This window comes from Pholcus phalangioides, unplaced genomic scaffold, assembly GCF_987345545.1.
Source record: "Pholcus phalangioides strain wild (caught in Gottingen) unplaced genomic scaffold, Ppha-v1.0 ptg000015l_1, whole genome shotgun sequence".
Taxonomy (NCBI): Eukaryota; Metazoa; Arthropoda; class Arachnida; order Araneae; family Pholcidae; genus Pholcus; species Pholcus phalangioides.
Window position 1 is genome coordinate 15,372,331 of NW_028301608.1, and position 23,306 is coordinate 15,395,636.

The following is a 23,306-nucleotide window of genomic DNA, read 5'->3' on the forward strand; positions in this document are numbered from 1 at the left end:
GACTTTTAGGGCTGAAAGAAAAGCATTTAGAGCAGTTTCCAAATGAAAAATTTCTTTCTCATCGAGCCCCCGGAATCGAATTCACCCGTGAGGTCTTATACTAAATCCAGAGCTACTTCCGGCTTCCATAGGCCATTCCATCGCCCCCAGGGCACGATGTTGTCCACTTTGGGAAACAGAGATAGAGATTCAGAAAAAATTATTCTTAGTCAAAAATGTCTCCTGCCAATTGTATGGTCAACGCTCAGGAGATGCGCCACCTCGAGTGTGTATTTTTTTTTAAAGATTTTAAGATTTTTCGCAAATCCCATTGTTTTGAATCTTAGCTTGATACTCGTCAAAGATGTAGGCAAAAGGGCGGGGGGGGGGAGGTGCGTAGGGGAATCATGCCACCTCCAATCCAATCAAAAATATAATTTAAAAAATATATTTTTCCGAAAGAGGAAAAAAACTAAACTATCGAATAATACGGAGGTATATCATCGCGGAGAAATACCTTTTATACAGGATGTTCTGTAAGTGCTAATGCGGCCTGTATCGCATCAACCGACCATCGTAAATCCAACCAACATGTTTTCAATGTTGATATCAAAACAATGCTTTTGTTTTAATCCATGGTGTCAGTAATAAAGTTTGGCGTAATCTCGTCAAAACAAAGGGTTGTGAGGATAGTAGTGACTAAAAAATGGCATAGAGAGCGTACAAGTATATAAATAAGCATAGGAGTGTCCCAAAGAGTGACCTATGGAGCAATGAAGCAAGTCAGTAAACGACGCAAAGAATGACTAAGAGAGTATGGTGCAAGCAGGGGAGAGAACTAAAGACTGGCATAGAGAGTGTAGAAATATAGTTATGACCCTAGTGGCATACAGAGCATATAAGCATATGAACATAAAGTGACTCAAGTGGTGACAGCATGTACCGAATTTGCGAGTGAAAATACAGCGCGTCACAAAATAAGAAAATCTAAATCCTTATACGGTCCCCTTGTCTTCTTACCTCTTACAGTTAGAATGCTGTTGCCCTGTATTTCCTAAGGCCAACAGGAAAAATTCCCATGTTTTTAAGTGCAATTATTCTCTAAGATATTTGAATTCGAAAATCAGAGAAAAGTTATGAAAGAACAGCAAAAATCAACGGATTTTGCTTCTTTCATTTATATGCTGTCGTTTCCCCCCCCCCCCCCCAACATTTTTTTTCCGATTTTGAATTTGGGTATCTCAGTGAATATTGATTGCACTTGGAAAATAGTTTTTTTTTTGTTGGTCTCAGGAGATACAGCGCAACAACTTTCTAATTGGAAGTTATAGGACTTGGGACCGTATAAAAATTTAGATTTTCTTATTTTGTTACACGCTGCTTTGTCACTCCCCAAACTTATACCGACTAATTTTTGAACGTCTTCTGAGCATTTCCTAAATTCAAACCACACCTCTAAGAAAGATGGTTGGTGAGATAAAGGCCGCATTAGCACTTACAGGACATCCTCATAGTATTTCACTCAATCAATTTCTGTTGATCTAAATGCTTTTCGATGGTTTGCTAGTTGAAAGTTCTTTGGTAGAAATTTACATGTACCCCACCCCCTTTTTCCTCACAAAGGTCCATCATCATCAGGCGTACACCCCTGGTTCTAGTCGTCTGGAATTGATTCAAAAACTGAAGGTCCTGGTCTCATTGTCGATACTGTACATATAAAATAACATGTCCTAACTCAGTGTTTCTCAACCGCCGGGACCGACGGCCGTGAATAGTTGACTGATTCATTTTTACCCATTTATGGCTCATTAGGCGTGCGTATGACCTGACCGGGCCTTCCACTCACAATAAGAAATCAACCCGGCCACGGGCTTCCAAAGGTTGAGAACCACTGTCCAAACTGATTCACTGACTGATTCCTCATCGCCGAGCCGAAACCGCTGAAGTTATAATTATGAAATTTGGTCAGTTTTTTTATTTTATGACGTAAAGACTGAACAAGAAAGGATTTCTTGAAATTGGGCCCTTAAGGGATTCATGGTGGGGGGGGGGGGGTTCAAAGGTTACATAGAGAAATGGCGCCGAGCTAAAACCACTGAAGTGAGAAATATTAAATTTGGTCAGTATTTTTTTTTTTTGTCATGTAGACTCATTAAAAAGGAATTTTTCTAAATTCAACCTAAGCGGAGATTAAAAGTTATATGGATCAATCATTGCTGAAGCCATGAATTTGAATCAAGTCAGTTGTTTTATTTCATGATATAAAGACTCGCTAAGGAGGGACTTTTCAAATTTCAACCTCTATAGCCCCGTTTACAGGTGCAACAAAATATCTCGGGAAGTTAACCGTAACAGGGATTTCCCCCTACAACCAGTTTACGTGGCGTTTAGTTTATGCCGGTATTCCCCCCCTCCCCACCTTCTTTCCCGAAGTCGTCACTGGTTACGTGGGTTGAACGGAAGTGATTGATTCATGATGGCTGACGCGAAGGAGTTTACAGTAGTTTTCGCGGCACAAAGGATTATGGGAGAAGAGGACGGAGTCACCCACCATTATTCCACAACAAAGATGAGACTCTTTTGACTGATCTTCGTCCCTCCTTTTCCCCCCAAAACGTTGCCATGCAGGTAATAATCACCAAAGTGACCCCCAATTGTGCACATGTAAACGGGGCTTAAGGGGTGTCATAAAGTAGTTCAAAAGTTATTCCACGCGAGCGAAGCCGCCGGTAACAGCTAGCGTACTTCCATATATAGAGTCTTCAGCTAATCCAAATAACTTCACAGAAACATAGAATCAAATCCTCTCACGTGAAAGTCATAAATAATTTATTATTCTAAATACACAATTACAAAGGAATGTAACAGGTAGAGGTTATAAAGCTATTCTTTTCTCGAAAATCGTAGAAAAAAAATTTGTTTTGTTTGGCTTCTTTGGTTGGATTTTTGGTTCCATAAACACATCAATAATTTTAATTATATTATTCCATTGATGTGCGATACGATTAGCATCTCTCAATTTCCGCATTAAACTAATTTGATTCCTGTAAATGTTTTGTTTCTCCTTTAAGGCTATTCGGGGGGTTTTATCAGGGCTTAAAAATCAAGGCTGCACAACCTTTCATTTTTTCCAGCCCGCGGGCCAGATATGCGGTAATTCTACTGCTCGCGGGGCCAGAAATCTTTATATTTAGGATGACCCGTATTTTACGGGACATTCCCGTGTAATTATGGCCGTCCCAATTTTTTCATGAGAGAGAGAGAGGTGTCCAGTTTTCTCCTTTTATTTTCGACGAGGCTAACCTGAATTTTTGTGATCAAGAAATTAAGATTATTTTCATGACTCATAAATTATTGCTTTTGACAATTTTTTCGGCTGCGATTGGCAATTTTACTTGCCTCTGAAGATTTCTTGGCTGTAATTAACAACTTTACTTGCCTTTGACAATTTTTTTTGGCTTGTAATTGACGACGTTACTTGACTTTGGAAATTTCTTTGGCTGTAATTTGCAACTTTCTTTCGACTTTGACAATATCTTTTGGCTGTAGTTGGCAACTTTACTCGTATTTAACAATTTTTTTAGCTGTAGTTAACAATTTTACTAGCCTTTAACAATTCCATGGCTATTATGTGCAACTTTTTTGGCCGTAGTTGGCTATACTTTACTTACGAAGATTTTTAACAGCTGGTTGCTGCGAAGATATATTTAGGAAGGCGAGAAAACGCCACTGCCCCTGCGGGGATTCGAACCCACGTCCTTTCACTTTCCGGGTGAACGAACTAGACTAGAGGCAACGAATATTTCAATCTTTCCTTGAAGCTCACTGAATGGGACCGTACATGGACGGTCGGATCTAACTCAGGCCAAAGCTCACAATTGCTGACAATGCCACCAGATGGTGACTTACCCGAAGATGATGTCACTCTCCGCTATCCATACGAAGTCTAGTGGTCTAGGGCGTTCCCCCGGAAAGGACGGGGGGTTCGAATCCCCACAGAGGTAGCTGAATTTTATCTCGCTTTCCTAAATATATCTTCGCAGCAGCCAGCTGTGAAAAACCTTCGTATGATAGCGGGAAGTGATGTCATCCTACTTGCCTTTGACATTTTTTTGGTTTTGAATGGCTGTGAATGGCAATTTTACTTGCCTTTAAAAATTTCTTAGCTGTAACTATGAATTTCACACTTGTCTTTGAAATTTTTTTTGGCTATAATTGGCTACTTTATCAGCCTTTCACAATTTTTTGGGCTGTAATTGAAGACTTTACACACCTTTAAAACTTTCTTCGCCTTAATTTGCAACTTCACTTGGCTTTGACAATTTTTTTTTTTTTGGTTGTGATTGGCAATATTAATGCCTGTTAAACTTTTTTGGCATTAACTGGCAACTTCATTGTCCTTGACAAATTTTTGAATATAACTGCCAATTTTTTACTTTCATTTGACAATTTCTTTGGTGATAACCCGTATGGATACCGATTGCCCGTATTTTTATGAAGGGAAATATGTTCAGCATAGACACGTACTGAGTGTATACTTATACTTTGGTAACGAAACATTTTTCGCGGGTCGGATGGAACCGAATAGCGGGCACACATTTGGCCCGCGGGCCGGAGGTTGTGCACCCCTGTGCTATTTATATACTTACTGGGTGTATGTATATTTATATAATGGACCAATGAGTTCTTGAGCTTTTGCCAAGTAGTTCATGTTTTGTTCTGTCAACCCTCTCTTCTTGGTTCTGAGAGGGTTGGTGTCGAGATACTATTCTTGTGTGGACCCCTTACGTCAGTGGTTCTCAAACTTTTGTCATCTGCGGCTCCCTTGCCCAATTCATGGTTCATCTGCTGCTACCCAGAATAGTTTCGTAGATATTTTCACCATATAAAAGAACCGCTTCAAAGCATAAATAGACACACAAATCAACATCGCCAACTCCCCACGACGCCACTGAAAAAGGATGGTGACGCCCTTTAAAGCCGCGACGCATACTTTGAGAAACACTGCCTTTACGTATTAATTGGTTGATTTGTTCCTAAACGTTTCGATCGTCGTAGCCGTCGTCGTCGTCGTCGTCTTCTTTGCTCAAAATGGCCGAGCTCCTGCCACTTTTGGAGCGCGAGCTCTGCCCGAGGTTGATGATGATGTTCTTGTACACCGAACTGCCCCCGGGCGTCTCGTCGCTGCCCGTGCTGGCATTCTCCTCGACGATTGAGGAGTTCGGTTCGAACAAGCTGTCCTGGCTGAGTGACGGCGAGTGGCTGTGACAATCCCTGGCAGCCGCGGAGGAGGAGGCGTTCGTGGGAGGGCTGTGTTGATGCAGCTTGCTGTACTGATGAGCCGCCGCTCTCTTCCCCAGGAGATGAAGTGCCCTTGAGCGTTTAGTGTCTTGGAATGAGATCAGGTCATTCAAATCGAACGACTCGACGTCACCGACGCAGAAACTCTTGCTCTCGTCGCTGTCCCTCGCCATCCGGGCGTTCCTACGCAAAGAGTCTTCGCAAACGCTCTGCGTGAAAATTGGCGCGTGGAATGGGTATTGCCTGTATTTATCCGTGCTCCCGAACAGCGGATGCCTCTGGTGGTGGGCAGCGCATTTGCCCCTGGTCGGCAAATAACCGGCAGAACGGAGTTCGTATTCGCCAGGCCCGTCTTGGAAGCTGAAGGGCGTAGTCGTAGACTCCGATTTGGCCACCATCCTCTTTCTCAAACGTGGCAGGAGAGCCTCCAGCAACTCGTAGGAAGTCTGGCAACCGGCGTCCTCCTTGAAAACGAACGTCGGGACCGGGCTGATACCGTCGCTCCTTTCGAGCACATTCCCGTCCCTCGCCAGAATTCTCTTGATGGTGTCACTTTGGTTATCGTTCGAGACGCTCCGGTGGACGGGCATCACCGAAGATATGCAACCGCCCTCGGCTGCTCCAGACAAGTGCTTGAACGAGTCCGTTCTCCTCAGCTTCGTCCTGCGATCCAACGCTTCAGCCGCACGGACCGCCCTAATATGTTGAGCTATATTCGCGGCTACTTTGGCTTGTTTGCTGATACGAAACCGCTCAAACAAATTCATGCTCGGTCTGCGATCATTTGACGAGTCGATCTTCTTTTGAACAACATCGAGAGACAAATTCCTGAAACAAGAAAATGAAAAATTAATAAGAATCTTCATTATATTTCCATAAAATGTGTGTATAGACTAGGGATATTATTTTTTGACACTGCTTTCTTTCAAATTGGACATGGCACAGGCTCTAAATTTTGACACTGCTGCAGAAATGCCAGGAAACGGAGATAAGCAATGTCGTTTATATCCCAGGCTGTCTATCAGGGCCCCGAGGCAGATGTACATCCGATTTACGGTATTCTTTTTCGACATTTAATCAGTCTTCTTTGTAGCCCTCCTGCAGTCAAGGGACCGAGCATTGCGTCAAAGTTGATAGATTTTTCTTTTCCCATTCATGACATTTCTCGAAACAAGCAGCGGATAGAAATGGAATCTGCAAATGATCGTGCAGGTTTCACTAAGGCCTACAAGACAATGACATTTCTTAGACCAGGCACCTTCAATCTTAGACACGGCATAGGCCGCATTTGAAAATTTACAGCTGCTCTCGGCCACTAAACATATGCTAACATAGAATGCGCTGAGCCATGTGTTGAAGACCCCTGGCTAAAACATTACTTTGCAAAACAGTAGCAAGATGGGTAACGGTACGAGGGAATGGTAAGCCTTCAAAGAAAGACACTCAATCTGAAGAGCAAGTAATTCGAAGACTATTTTCTCTACAGTTATTCTGAAGACAATTTTTTTTGCCAAGACTTTGAAGACTATTCTATTTGCAACACCTCTGAAGTCACGATGTGCTTCTTTGATCTTATTTAAAAGTGAAAGTCTTTAGCGAAAGGCTCAATCTGAAGGGTAACTAATCTGAAGACTCTACCCCAAGGTTTTCCAACGTGAAAGCTCGAGCAGAACCCTTAACAAATTTTGAATATTTACTCAATACACAGGGTGTCCCAAAAGTCCACATTCGTTCTGCGGAATAAGAAACGAAACTTGTAGTAGATAAATTGTCTAAAAAAAAATATTTAATTTCATTTCATTTCAAACCGAGCACAACTCAGGTCTATCGCCATCTATGGGCGATATATTGAGCTGTGCCGGAAGTGTAACTGTGTGTGTACCTAACAGCATGAGTGCGTCATGTTTTTGATTTTTCAGTGCTGCCATCTATATTTCAGAAGTGAAGTGAGTGACGTGTACAATATATATATATATATATATGTGTATTAAACATAGTATGACCATATGACCCGTATTTTAGGGGACAGAATTATTTTTCATAATAATATTTGGCTATTTCATCGTTTTTAGTAAAAATGTTAATTTTATCATGAAATAATTTTTAATGATAAATAAATAATATTAATAACAAATAAAGAACAAAGGAAAAAAATTTACTACGTGCTGTACTTGGTCATCCGGTTCAGTTTGAATTTTAGAATAAAACGTTCTCACCCGAAATATAGAACAAGAGATCAAAGGAAGAGAAAGAGGGACTCCCCTACCGGTTCAGTGCGTCAAACCAACACCAGCTATAATAAATATGAATATTAAATTATTCAGATTTCAGCACACAAACTGAAATCATGGTCTCAGACGACTGAAAAAAATCCAACTTGAGCAAAAGCCATAAAACTCGAAGTGGAAGGACGGTCAGTTTTTATGTTGCTTTTTTTTTCTGGGACATGCTAAATGTTTACTTGTCACGTGATGTTACATGACCAGCACTGATTGGACATTGTGAGCCATTAGGTGTTACTGTGATGCAGAATCTTGAAATTTCCGGTGAACTCACCCACATACAATGATGGTCCCTCGTGGGAAATTCCCCGCTTTTCATTCAACAATAAACAAAAGAATAACTGGAGAAAAAAAAAATTCAGTTCAATGCCAATGCCTTTCTTGAACTCTTCTACTGTGGTCCAAATGACCCGAGTCCTTCACAGACCAGGATGGGAGCAAAAAAAGGAGACAACAGGACATTTATGAGCGGGAAAAACTTAAATTACTCGACGTTTTCATTTCATCTCTCACTCATTTCATCTCAGCTCGGAAAATTATCATTTCTATGCAATTATGAATTACATTATATAGCATTATACATAATATATATAATGTATAATATATAGTATAATATATGGTATAATATATGTATAGTATAATATATGGTATAATGTATAGTATAATATATGGTATAATATATGGTATAATGTATAGTATAATATATGGTATAATATTATGTATATAATATATAGCATAATATTACATTATATTGCAGTATTATGAATTACAAAAGTGCGTCGCGATAATAATTTTTTTTCATTGCATATCGTCAACTCAAAAGCTTTAAACTTTGATGATTCACTGATTGTTGACAGAGATACGGTATCAAGACCGCTACTCGATACTTAGTCAGCCGGGACAAGCACGCACTTTTAATGTTGAAGGAGAGGCTAAAAAGTGAAATTTGCACTCCCTCTGGTCCGGCGCCCGGGTCACCAGACTCCCCCCCCCCTAGTTAGAACCCCCAAGTCCTCCCCCTCCCCAGTTGCATCCCTGCCCAGAATAGTCTAGTCTCTAGTATCTAGTACTTTAAAAGGGTATTTTTTAAACAGGGGCAATCAACAATGTCGACAGCTAGCGCGACGCCATTGACAAAGGTTGGAGATGCACCCGAGAGCCGCAACGCATGGTTTGAGAAACACTAATGTCCAGTATTTCCGTTTTTTTCTTTTAGACAACTTTTAAAGAGCTAGATTCGATTCATTATCTGCATTACTTTTAGATACGCAAAACAAAACCAAAAAAAAAACAACGTTCTTGAAAAAGTGAAAAATTACGTTTTTTTTCTTTCAAATATTCAGAAGATCAATATAAGAATACTCAAGATTTAATTAATGGTGGCGAATTGCAGTTATTTAGGTAATTTATAATATGGTTTTGAAAAATTTAATGTTGGGGGTTAATAATTCTAAGGAATGATTATTATATAACAAACAAAATGCAATTAAAATCATTGAATTTTTCTGATATTTTCTTTGAGGTCTATGAGGTGGGGGAAGGGATAATTTTCAGCGAAGTTCCAGTTATGCGATTTTCAACCATATACTAAAACGTTTTGACGTGGTCTCTTGAACGTCGTATAAACGGGGTAAAGTATATGTAGAGTGGGAAAAATGACTTTGTGGGCAAGTTAAAAAGTGAAGCTTTTCCTTTCCTCTGTTTCACGATTGCTATTTAGGATTTGCTATTCAGATAGAGATAAACATCCGACATCATGAAACTCAATTGGGCATCCGAAAGAAGAGAGGTGGAGGGGGAGGTCACAGAATGCAAAGAAACAATTTAAAAATTCCGCATCTTTTCAGGAAGATCCTCATAAAATCCGCATGCAGGGGTCTTGAGTTTCAGGAATACCAATTCCGAGAAAGTCTTGTTATAAAAATTGCTTCAGGTGAAACAGTAACAAGAAAAATTTCAGAAAAAAAATCAGGGTTCCGGGATTTTTGGGGTTCCGTCACTTTTGATTCCGCGGAACCCTAAAAAAGCTCTCACGGAACCCTAGGGTTCCGCGGAACACCAGTTGGAAAACCCTGCTCTACCCTGTCTTACAACTACTTTGAAGTAACAACTCTGTCAGCAACAACTTAAAACTACTGTGTATGCAACTACTTTGTCTGTAACAAATCATTCAATTATTGGTTAATCATTCAATTATTGGTTAATCATTCAATTATTGGTTAATCATTCAATTATTGGTTAATCATTCAATTATTGTTTAATCATTCAATTATTTTTTAATCATTCAATTATTGTTTAATCATTCAATTATTTGTATTTAATCTATGAAAATTAATCCGTCTGCTATTACTCTGAAGACTTGTCCGTCTCCTACTAGTAGTAGTAGAATAATCCGTATGCAACTACTCTGATGTGAAGGCCTGCCTCATGTGCTTCTTCCAAGTTGTTTCTAAGCCTGGAACAGGTATTGAGAGTGTTATGTAAGAGAAAAGAGGGTTTCTTCAAAACCCACTCAAAGGGTCAAAGTCACAGTTCAACTTACATACGTACAGAGTATGGAGATTGCTGATGCACTCCACAATCCCCTCGAATGAATAAATTCGTCTCAGCTTATGATGCATGCTCTCGAAAATTGGTGATTCCTATCTTCGAAAGTTTTCACAAATGTTACTACTTGTTGTGTAAGGTAATGCAGATATCACTCAAGCCTCTCTGAGTCTGGCGATGCCGCAGAACCTTTTACTCATTCCATTAATACGCTGCATTTTGTTTCGCTCGTTATAGTCTTACCGAAGCACATGCGATAGGAAAGGAAAGTCCATTCATCCGCAGGTGAGGCATATGGATGCTTAAATAACCTTTGCTATAAACAACATTGCCCTACATTTCTGAATCAATGTTGCCACAATTGAAAAAAAAAACCCTTTTGATTCAAAATCATCGAAAGATTCGAGAATGCTATCGAATCACTACCCTTAAATCAGATGATAGGGCGTTGATAGTTCATACATTCCTTTCCCTCCCAAAAAAAAAAGCAACAAACAGCGATTGTGTACGTGCGTGTGTTCTCTCTCTCTCTCATAGCCGTTGATTTAATACAAAACAATACTTTAGAGATTTCATTTCGTGCTTTGACAAGCCGAAGCACTTACGCCATATTTATGTTGTATAAAATAAAATAACACTCATCACTTTTTATGGCACTTTCACTGTACGTAACCTTAGAAGAGGCGTTACACACACCCACCACATATATAAAAATATATAGTATTTCGTTTCTCAAGAAGGATTTCTTTTATATTTCCTAGGGTATGGCAGCCATTTTGGTTTACTTCTTTTTACGATAAGAAATCATTGCTGGCATCACATATAACCTTTTCTTACGGCCACGTCATCGATTTTTACGCCGCCACGCAGCCGTAAAAATTTCCTACGAAATTCAATTGAATGAAATTTCGTTTCCTCTCTGGCTATGAAATATGCTTTTTCTATTTTTTACGCGCGTAATATCGTTTTTCATGTTCACGTAACCATTTCGTATTAGTTTCGATTATTGTAGGAGCGTTCGTTATTGATGGCACTTGACTCTTTCGGTCATGTCCATACACACCGGGTGTGACAAGGAAAAAAAAAAGAGACAAATTTTAGATCACATTGAGAAAGTATTGTCAAAACTTGAAACTTTTTTTATTTAAAAGAAAAATAGTTACCAAATCGATCGATAGGGGACGCGTAGGAACATTGTTATCTTTTCACAATGAAAAATTTTGGTCGTTATTCCGTGTCAAGCTTTTGTTGCTTTTGGAGAAATTATAATCCTTTTACCTGACAGTTTTTCATCAATGACTTTTTTATATCACGCAACGATATTCACGAAGAATTATCATTAAATGATATTAATACAGTAAAACCCCTCATAACGAACACCCTTGTTTTTCGGCAAATAATGATTTCGGTTTGTGTAATAAAAGTATGCATTTCAAACCTCTCATTGACGGCCACCCTTCTTTTATGGACGAATTTTTTTGTCCCACCGGTGTCCGCAGAAGAGAAGTTTCACACTTCATTATAGATTTTGGAAAAATAGTGTACAGGGTATTTTATAAATTCGTAACAGTTTAAAAAAACCTATAGATGAAATAAAAATCACGTGAATACCAAAAGTTAAGCTTTAATGCGAGGGACTGAAGTCTCGAGCATACCTGAATCCCAAAGCTACCGAAATTCAGTCCGAATGATTCCCGACAGCAACGAAATTGCTGACATTACCAGAATTTCAATTGTGAAATTCTGACATGATAAATATAGTCAGTCCTCCAACCAAGAGAGCAGACTTAGAAGCAACATGCGAATTCATGTTGGACGATTTTTATGCAATTCTTTTAGGTAATACAATTGTGCATCGAGAATAGCTAGTCAGTGACTGATCAGAAATTTCAGTGTTATCGGCAATCATTCCGGCCGAATTTCGGTAGGTTTGGGATTCAGGTAGGCTCGAGACTTCAGTCCATCGCATCAGCGCTAAAATTTTGGTATTCACGAGATTTTAGCTTTGGGCATTATGACTGACCAGGGTAACCGTTCTTACTGACAGCCTCTCACGGGTATTAACCCGGGAGGACCAGTCCAAGCACCGCTGAGGCACAGTGGTGTTTGGCTGAAATTGGCTTTCTGCGGTTTTACAACTACGAGCAGGTCTCCCATTCAAAAACACTTCTCCGCAGAGAGCATGAAGACCTATATCACAACACTGACGGTAACATGAAAAATTCAACCATTTATCATCTTTACTTCAAAACATGGAAGAGAGATGGTGGCACCAGCAAGAACACGAAACAAGTACAATTCTGCCAACATAATAACGTTAGGGGAACACACATTCCGGCATGTGTCTTAATTCGTTAGAAATTAGAGAGGAATGTGTACGAGGTGCATGTGCAGTTAAGTAGTAGTATAGGTATTACGGGCGTGTCCGCTTCTTCAATATCCAATACAGGTATTACGACAATATCAGAATTTCGGTATTATAAGGGTTATGTCTGAATCCACATTTTCCGGAATCATGGATGATAATTACAAAAAAAAAAAAAAAAAAAAAAATTACGTAAACGCACTAGTACCAGACGTCCTCCTACGTTTCGGAAAATTCGAACTTTTGTCCTGCTTTTCAGGAGTTGTTTTTCCTTTTTTTCCTGGAAATTTTTGTTCCCACTTCGAAATATATATCCCTTCGTTAATATGAGTGTTTTTGTGGTGTTTTCCCTACACGTATTGACCAACACCCACAGAAATTCCCAGAATGGTTTTCTGTTTTTGCTCTTTGTATTTAGCGGTTCTATTTTATTTCAGGAAAAGTATTGTTTCGGCCGGTTTTATTGGTGAAATAGAGGTGCCGTGTATGCTGGAAATTGGGAAAAGTGACGCAAGTAAGGGTGCGTGCAGAGACATCCTCCTTTTCCAGTTAACAAACCCCGTTAACTCTCGTAAACGTATTTATAAATGCCAATTATCATTTGAAGATAACTTTAAAATCCTCTAAATTTGCATATTATGTTGCATAGTGCAATTTTTCAATTTAAACTCAGGCTCCAGAAAAAAAAACCAGACATATAAGTTTGTCCACATTAAATTTAGGTATATTACCTTCTTTATTTAACAAAAAAAAAAAAAAACTCATATCGTTAAAACCTTATTAAAATTGCAAAAAAAAAAACAAAAAAACGAAAGTTCAACAAACTGTCTTATGGGATCAGATTTAAAGAGAATAATATTTTCCCTCGTCTTTTTTTCCCGTATATTAAAAAATTCCAATAACGTGTCCCGGGGAAAAAAAAAACCGGACAAGAGGGAAAAAAATTGTTTTTCCGGTGTGGCGGGAAAAAAAACTCACTGAATCTACGAGAGAAATTGAAAATTGTTTTTTTTTTTAACTTCGCCCCGGATTTGTTTTCACAGAAAAAATTAAAAAAAAATAATAATCAGGAAGTAATTTGTATCTGACATGCGTGAAATTCTATTCTAGGGAGAAAAATAAGAAGGGGGTATGTATGCATTACGAAAGATATACATATGGTGGTTTTTGAATTACATTAAAAACAGGTTGTGGGAGATGGAGAAGGAGTTTTGGGGGTGCGATGAAATACAATCTGAATAAATCATATTTACGCAGGGAAAGACCATGACAGATAACGCTGCCAGGAAGGCGATATTCGTTTGTGGATAGTAGGCTATTGGGCCTCTTTCATTTAATGGGAAATATTTTCTCAGGAAAAGCATAATGCTACGAAAATTGTATAAATAGTCCTTATTTATCATTTATTATGTCATTTTTCACCTGTAAATAGTCATTAACGCATTTCTCTGTAAATATCACCAAACTGATGGATAAGACCAGACATATCCTCAACCTTACATAGTAAATATATCAGTGTTCCCGAGGGTGGGCACATGCCTCGCCAAACTGACGACAGACTTGGCGAATTTAGCGACAGATCCGATGATTTGGCGATGTCATGACGCCAAAGGGAAGGAGTGGATCTTTCGAGAATACGGGAGAACTTTCTAGAACCTTTCTTTTGTCTATCTAATAGCGCTCTATGAGCAGTTTGTTGAGTTTTTGAATGCGAGATTTCTTGTATGTGAGAGACGTCGTTCCTTGTTTAGTGAGATTTAGTCAAATCTCTGCTTGTGAGTACGTGTGCATAGCTGTTCTGCAAAATCAATCTGTATTCTACTTCGAATTGCTCCGTGCTTTGCCATCTCGAGTGCTTGTGAGAGACATTATCCGGACATTAATACGGAACTTCCGTTGTCTCTATAAAGGATCTCATACCAACACCAGCCACAGTAGCGTATCTATCTATTCCTACGGGGGGGGGGGGAAATGCGGGCTATAGCCCAGAACGGCAAATTCGCAAGGGCAACATATTTGAGGAATGAGTGGTCGAGAAAACTAGTGAGATTGGAGAAGGGTGGTAAAATTTGTACAGACCGCAGGCAATAAAGCTTTGAATTCGTCTCTGCCTAGAGAGCAAGGGACTAGGTCAGTGAGTGACGAAACGGGTGGCCCAGAGAGTTCGGAAGCATGTGAGTGACCGATAGGGTTTGGAAGCATGAGAGTCATCAATAGAGTGACTTATAGCGTGTTTAAGCATGTGAATGACAAAAAGATTGACCAAGAGCGTGAGTACATAATCGAGTGACCAAGAGCGTGAGTACATAATCGAGTGACCAAGTGAGCGTGTGTAAATAAGGCGTGTGCAAGTGCGTGAGTAACCAAAAGAGTCACCTAGAGCACGTCTAAGCATGTGAATGACAGTGAGAAAGCCAAAAGCGTGACCTGGAGGGCAAGGTCAGTGAGTGACCAAAAGAATGACCTAAAGAGTGTGAAAGCACACGAATGACCAAAAAAAAAAAAAAATGACGTGGAGAGCGAGTGACCAGGTTAGCGCAGAACCAAAAGAGTGACCTAGAGTGTGTGAGAGCACATTGATGACCATTTCATTTTATTTCATTTCATACCGTGCACCGCCCAGGCCCTATCGACCATTGCCAATTTTAGCCATTGCCCCGGATGAGGGGGGTTGGGCGGTGTCTGGTGCTTTATTATGCATATGAAATTAAAATAAATTATATATATATATATACAGACAAAAAAAAAAAGGGGGAGAGTGAGTGACCAGGTTAGCGCAGGAGCAAAAGAGTGAACACAGTGTGTGCAAGTATGTGAGTGCGCATGGCTTCCCAAATCCTAGAGCAGTGCCCCTAGGCTGTGATCTTCGTCGGATCCCTAAGCCAGACATTTCACGGGCCCTTCTTTATAACATGAAAAAAAATGTCGGTAATTGTCTCGGCCCTCAGGTCTGGATCCCTGTTATTGTGGAAGCCATGCGAGAGCCAAAACAGTATGCATGGCCTCCCCCAAGGGAGGCGCTAACAGGATTCCAGCTCTGCGGACTGGAACAATTACCATCATTTTTATTTTTTTTCATACTCAAAAGTGACCATAGAAGGAACGAATTGTGGAAAGACTGGTTTGGGGAAATTGCCTAAAATCTTGACCTAGGGGCTCCAGCATGTGTGGTCATGTGCGGTGACTTAGTGATAAAGGGGAGTGACAAGGGAGAGGAAGGGTCAAGCGTGTTTTTCCTCAGGGAGGCGATTTCGAGGAATGAGTGGTTAAGAAAATCCGACTGGAATGAGAGAAGGGTGGCAACTCCATAAATGCGCCTCGGACTACCATCACCACCATACGTGGTGATTTACAGTGATGCATGAATACACAGGGGGAATGCAGTGATGCGTAAATGACACGGGGAATGCAGTGATGCGTACATGTCACGGGGAATGCAGTGATGCGTACATAATACAGGGAATCCAATGCCAAATTAATGACGTGGGGAATACAGTGATGCGTACATGTCACGGGGAATGCAGTGATGCGTACATGTCACGGGGAATGCAGTGATGCGTACATGTCACGGGGAATGCAATGATGCGTAAATATATAATACAGGGGAATGCAATGCCAAATTATTGACATCAGAAATGCAGTGATAAATTAATGACACCGCGAATATACAATGATGTGTTAATGACGCAAGAAAAAAAAATGCAGTGATAAATTAATGAAGTTCATTAATGACTGAAAAATACGCTGATACATGAATGGCACCAAAAAAAATAGAGTGATGCATGAACGACACCTCCAAAATATCGGCAGTACCCAGAATGTTTTAGACGTCGGCAACGGCGATGGCGGTTCTTGCGATGATGCGAATATGACTCATTCTGATGATACTGACTGACAGAGTTTTGAACCATTTCTCTTGCACCTAATATTTCATCCTAATTTTTCCTCGATGGAACATATTTAGTGATTTAATTTTTATATACATATAGAAGATGCGATAATTTATCTGAGGAAATATTTCCACGGTATCGTTTCTTAGAAATAGTTCGATCGATAGAAATTCATACGTTCTCTTTCAACGCACGGATTTTTTTGTCCTCTTATGTGTGATCGATAAAATTGATGGGTTCGGTGGACAAGAAATCGCTTTTCCTATCTTTTTTTCCCGTCCTAAGTATGTTTTGTTTTCTATCCGTATGTGCAGATATAACTTTTCTTCTGCGTCGACAATAGAAGAATAGAGATGATCATCTATTGCTATCCGCTCTTCATCCTTCTTATATCATTCTCCCAACACCAGGGTTAGTCTAATATACATCCATGCTTCTCCATCTTTTCTTCAACGTCGTCTTTATGGTGAAAGGAAAAAGAATCCATAAGAGAGAGAAGTTCTTCCTTTTTTATCTATATCTATGTATCTTTTTCTACACTACCAAAAAAAGCTGTACTTTATACTTTTTACTCTTTATTATTTTATTATTCACTTTCGGTGACACCATCAATGGGAGGAAAAAATGAAGATGGCGGAAAACTTTGTTATTTATTTTAGAGAAAGCTTTTTAACAAATTTCTTTTCTTCCTTTTTTCTTTTCTGGCGAAAGTGAAAAGATTGAATCATTTACCGGAAAGTTGTCGACAAAGGCATTAAAAAAAGGAAAAATTCTTGTAACATGGAGAGAGAAATGTTTTAGAATGATGATAGTTGTTTTTGGGTTTATTTTGTTTGGTATCGGTACATAAGTGCATGGGTGGCTTAAGCGAGGGTGCCAGGGTACTGTGCACCCGGGCGGCAGTTTAGGCCTCGAGTTAGCCATAAAAATTTTAAAACATTTCCAATAGTAAAAACTCACATCACATTCAGCGAAGTCATCCAGGGGTCCGATCTTATTTACTTTGTACACTTACAATATCACCCAGGCTGTGTTACCCATCCCTCTATTGCAATTCGCTGATGACGTGAAGTTATTCTCTCCGTTACAAAACAATAGGGGATCTAATTGCATACCAACAAATTTTTCAGTGGAGTTGTCAGTATAAACTCCCTATTTCAACATCAAAAAGCGGATCAATGCATTCAGTCAGGCACACCGATCCTGAATATTATCAACTAGGTAATGAAACGTTACAGCAATTAGATACATGCGTGGATTTAGGTACTGCAATGAGCCGCATCCTGGATTTTGCTGATCACTATAATGACATAGTCTGCAAAGCTAGCAGAATTTCATACATTTATGTACGGCATACCGCAAGTGCGATGCTCATACGTTGTCATGTGCTTTCTGTTCGCACGTTTGCCCGACTCTAGAGTTCTGTTAGAGTTTCTGTATAGAGCCCTTACAAAATTAAGGACATAAAGCTCCTTGTAAAGCCACAGAGGTCCTTTACCAAACGAATAGCTGGCATGAGCGGCTGGTCTTATCGCGAGAGGCTTCAATTTCTTTGTTTACACTCACTGGAATGGCGTAGAATCACTAGAGCTCTGAAGATGTGCTACAAACTAGTCCACCAAATGGTTTATCTACCATCGGGAGAACCTTTCTTCGGGATCATAGACAGACAAATTAACTTACGGAGGCATCGATTCCAAATAAGAATACCAACGGCCAGGAGAGATTGCTTTTTTCATGGATTCAGATGCCGTGTGGCGAGAATATGGAACAGTCTGCCATCAAAACTTGCATGCTTCTCAGCGTGAGAATTTCGACTTGGCTCCGTATAGGAAGTGCTTTTCCTTCTGACTATTATTTCTAATTATTTTTATTATCTATTCAGTATTATTTTAATTTTTTATTATTACTTTTCCAGCGTAAGTGCATTTCATGCCTTCTGGATTAGTGTAAATAAAAAAAAAATTACGCTTTTGAGCCATACCTTGACGACAGAGATGGTGAGAACACTTGAGTAAGTACCAGCAATAAGAATTTTTTCTGTCTTAAGGGGCAAGTGTGCATTTTGGTGCTCCCACTTAATAATTTGTTTTTGGAACGGTCAAATAAAGGCGAACAAAAAAATTCGGCTTCTCACTCAGAAGCGTATTTGCAGGGAAGGGGGGGGGGTGCCCTAAACGAAAACGCGTTATAGCCCAGGGCGGCATGTTCAAAAGAGTAACAAATTCTATGATTGATGGTTAAGAATATGAAATTAGAACGGAAGAAAGGGTGGCAAAGTTTGAATAGCCCGCAGGCGGCAAAGTCATAAATCCCCACCGGTTCCTTTTGTTCAGTCTTTTTAGCATCAGACACGTCTTTGAAATAAATTTCTCAATAAAATCCGTCTCTTAACGCTTGCTTTTCACACGACAAGTGTAAGTAATGATCGGGGGCGACTTTTAATTTAAGCCGTGCGACATGTCCGGACGCACGGGGCACCGCTAAGAGAGTCTCCAAATCTGAAAAAAAACTTTGTCGACCAAAAAAAAAAAAAAACTTGGGTAGGGGCACCAAAGAAGGTTTCGCACGGGTAGAGATTTTCTTTTCGAGCCGCCCCTGGTGATGGTGACTCATCAATAAGAGCTGTAATGGAGATTAAGTTATCTTGCATAATTGAGGACAATAAAATAATCGAGACCAAAGAGCGAAGCATTTTTTCACAAGCGGGACGTATGGTCATGCGTATTTCGCTTAATAAACAATGGTGAGTGTCGTTGCAGTATAAGAAATCAGGTTTATTCCACTGTCCCTTAAGGCTAAAGCCCTGTCGGCCTTCAGCGAGAGTCGTCTTTAGGGGCGGTCCATGAGGCTTTGCACCCAGGAGGCAAGTCAGCTGGAGCCGCCCCAGCATAAGTATGAATGGAATTGTGTACGAAGAAAGCAGCAGTGTGGAAACTCGCGTTGTGTGAGTATATATACGGGGTGTCCTAAAATTATTTTAAAAGCAATATTGGTAAAATGCTTGATATTAATAATTTCTAACCGCAGATTAGTGGGACAGGCCATAAAATGTATTTAGAAAGCTCTCCTATCGTTAGTACAAAATCTTACCGAGAGCTGGCACTGTTGGCTGACATGACATATTGTTGCATTCATAATGCGTTGGGCGAATCATCCAAGACATCATAGTTCATGCGATTTGCGGACAATTCATCGCCCCGTCGGAAAATTCACCGACAACAGTTCGTCACCAGTGAGTGAGCGACCGTAAATGCGAATGAGTCACTATATGAAAGACCAAGGGAGTGAGTATCCATGGCAGTGCAGTGATCGATTAAATGGGTAAGTTACCAAGTGAATAAGCGATTGAATGACTCGCTCACTCACTCGGTCACCCAATGACCATAAATGAGTGATCAAGTGAGTGATAGTATGAAATTAGCGATTGTGAGTGACCATAAATGAGTGATCAAGTGAGTGATCGTATGAAATTAGCGATTGTGAGTGACCATATATGAGTGAATGAACAGGTGAACCAATATGAGAGCAGTTAAGAAAATGTGCGAATGAATGAGCAGGTGAATTAAGTAATTAGGTGAATGAGCAAGTGAGTGAACAAATGAGTAATTGAGGGAAGAGGGTGGGCACAAATGAGAGAGAGCGAGTGAATGAGCAGATGAGAAAATAAGCAAATGAATGAGCAGGTCAGTGAGTGAACAAATGAGCAATTGAGGTAAGAGGGTGAGCACAAATGAGCACTTGAGGTAAGAGGGTGAGCACAAATGAGCGAGTGAATGAACAGATGAGAAAATAAGCAAATGAATGAGCAGGTCAGTGAGTGAGTGAGTCACTCATATGGTCATTCACTCAATCAATCACTTACTTGGTGACTCACCCACTCACCCGATCACTCATACGGTGACTCACTCACTCACTAGCTGATTCACCTAATCCTCACTCACTGTCGCCGAAGTTTACTATCGGTGAATTGCTTTGCGGTGACTTTTTTGTGAGTAAATTTTTCATAAATCGAAATTCTACTTGTACCTAAATGCACCTCTAAGTTAAAAATGTGTAAATCTTTGCTTTAAGGTCATTCAAGTATTACGTCAGCATCGAGGGGGGGGGGGTTCCGATTCGTTGACAAGGGAGGAGGGGGGGAGGGTTGGATGATGCTTACGTCATCAACCACCTTTTATAAAAATACGAAATATTCTTAATGACATCTTGCTCGGTGTGCCAAAAACGAGAAAAACCTTTCGCTAGTTTGTGGGCACATGAACTAACATTCCCCTCATCGATAAGTCCCCTACAGAGCCACTCCAGTGATCTCTATATGTTTCGCGGACCCAAGTTATCTAGAAATGTCTCCGGGCCGTCGCTTAAGAGCTATGTAACTGCGCCACGCATCACTCAAGTGATCCATAATTACGCCGCGGGTGACTTGATGTAGAACAGCACTGGGGGCCGCTTAAGTGCTATAAAACTGTGCCACATGTATTCCCTTTGCAACCAAAGGAATCTCTAAATGTGTCACGGATCGCTCAAGTGTTCTGGAAGTGTATCGCGGATCACTTAAGTGATCTGAAAATGCGCCACGGGCCGCTGAAATGCTCTGAAATTGTGCCACATGTCACTCAAGGGAGTCTCTAAATGTGTCACGGATCGCTCAAGTGTTCTGGAAGTGTATCGCGGATCACTTAAGTGATCTGAAAATGCACCGCGAGCCACTTAAATGCTCTGAAATTGTGCCACGGGTTACTTAAGCAATCCGTAAATGTGCGACTTAATTCATTTTTATAAAATTAGGTTTGAGGGAGCCTGTGACCACATAAGATAAACCCCAGGGCCACATTTAGCCCGCGGGACATGGGTTCACCATACATTACTTAGGGTGGGTCGCAATGAATTTCTTAAAAAGAAATTTTCAGTTCTTGTCTTTCAAATAGCATTGAAATTAACAGAAATTGTTTATAATAACACATGTAACGGTATTTTCTTTCTAAATTTTAGTTTTTGAAAAAAATACTTTTTTCATTAAAAAAATGAATTTTCGATCGTCTGGGGGCACGTGAGCCCCTATGCCCCCTCCGCGTACGTCTCTGATCCCACCAATATGCGTTAGGAGGTGGGGGGGGGCAGAGCTGACGAAATTTTCTGACATGGGGGAGGGGGGTTAAAATTTTGCTGGTCAAAAATGGCTAAAACTTTGCTGCCGTAATACTTCAACGGCCCCCTAAGAACATTTCATTTTGTATTATCTTCTCACATATTGAATGCACCAAGAATATCTATATGGTAGACATATTCAATTCTCAACACATTCTCCCCCAGACAAATACTCCCGCTCTCAATGTAGTTCAGTAGATGAGTTCTGATGGAGCAAAAGCTTTGAAATCAGATATTTCCGTCCCCGTCACGGGAGGCGGATGAAATCCCCGTCCCCCCCCGCCCCCGCCCATTCGACCAAGTACTTGAAGACACCCATCTCGGAAACTATTATTTGAAGACGGTGCAGATGCTGCTGCCCGATAATTAAACATCGCTTCGAAACGGTATTAGAGTGCTGTTGACACAATGAAAGACAGACAGAGAGAGAGAGAGAGAGAATATACTCTGTGTATACCCCCTACCTTAAAATCTCGTGGGGTCCCTCTGTCGCCGATGCTATTCGCGGGAACTGATTGGAAATTCATCGAAGAAAGTTGTCACCAGGGAGGGTTGCGTACAGTGTTCTCTGTTATGAACAGCGACGCAGTAACGAAATTTCCGAATTTTAGTCCAACTGTGTTACGTTACGTAACAAAGAAAGCGAAATTGAATTACGTTCGAGCCAAGATGTTCCTCAAGAGACTTTCCTATTCTCACACACATGGTAAGTTCAAGAACTGAATTTGCCTGAAATACCTAAAATTATTGGATTTTGTTCGAATTTTTTTTCGATTCGGAGCGAGTTCTTCTTTTGTTCAGTGCGAATAAAATCTCCATACTTACTGGCAACAACTCGAACCCAATGATTGTCTTTCTATTCACATCAGAAACTCTCGATTTTTCGAGTACACTCACTATATAGGGGTAGGATTTCTATGAGTTTGCATATTTTTATGCATTCCGTATAATTTACTATTTTTACGCAATAGAGCATTTGCTCATGATTTTCAGTAATTTTAAGGCTTTTTTTCACGATTTTTAGTGATTTCAAGATTTTTTCTTGATTTTTAGTGACTTCAAGAATTTTTCTTGATTTTTAGTGATTTCAAGATTTTTTCTTGATTTTTAGTGACTTCAAGAATTTTTCTTGATTTTTAGTGATTTCAAGATTTTTTCTTGATTTTTAGTAATAGGCTATTTTTCATGATCTCCAGAATTGAAAGCATATTTTTGAGCACTATTTTGCATGTTTCAGCATAAAAATGAAAAGAGATTTCTTCCCTTGTGTGTTTTTTGAAAACTCTCTCTCTTCCCTATAGTTTCATTTCTCTCAATTGGCAATTTTACATACCTTTGACGTCATTTTTGGCACCGATTGGAGATTTTTCGGCGATATTAGCAACTATTGGCAATTTTATTAGTCTACATTTGGCATCATTTTTGACAACGATTAGCGATTTCCTGTAATTTCAGCACCTCTTCGTCAGTGTTTCTCAACCGCTGGGCCACGGCCCAGCTGTTCCCGAGATCAATCAAACTGGGTCTTGAAAATTCATCACTTTTCATTTTCCCCCATTTATTTCCTGTTAGTCGAGTTTATGGCTGGGTCTTCCACGCAAAAAAAGTAATCCTACCGGGCCTCGGGCTTCCAAAGGTTGAGAACCACTGCTCTACATGAACAAAGTCGTTGAAGGGCTGCAATAAATGCACTGGATGTAAGATCACTAACAACTTAGATATGAACAGCCTAAGCTATAACAGTTTAAGGCCATCTGATGCAACGATCTAGTAGCTAGACCATGGGTTTCC

At 40.1% G+C, this 23,306-nt stretch overlaps 1 protein-coding gene across 3 annotated transcripts in view; it reads right to left on the reverse strand.

The window, feature by feature from the left end:
• Window positions 1-2,791: 2,791 nt before the first annotated feature.
• The window catches only part of LOC149075525 (metabotropic glutamate receptor 1-like), a 167,166-nt gene continuing 146,651 nt past the window's right edge, over window positions 2,792-23,306 (reverse strand). For all 3 annotated transcript variants that reach the window (XM_089242901.1, XM_089242899.1, XM_089242900.1), the window contains exon 10: window positions 2,792-6,108. In XM_089242901.1, the coding sequence (XP_089099027.1) occupies window positions 5,016-6,108 (1,093 nt within the window). In that variant the 3' untranslated portion in view covers window positions 2,792-5,015. The remainder of the gene's footprint in view (window positions 6,109-23,306) is intronic.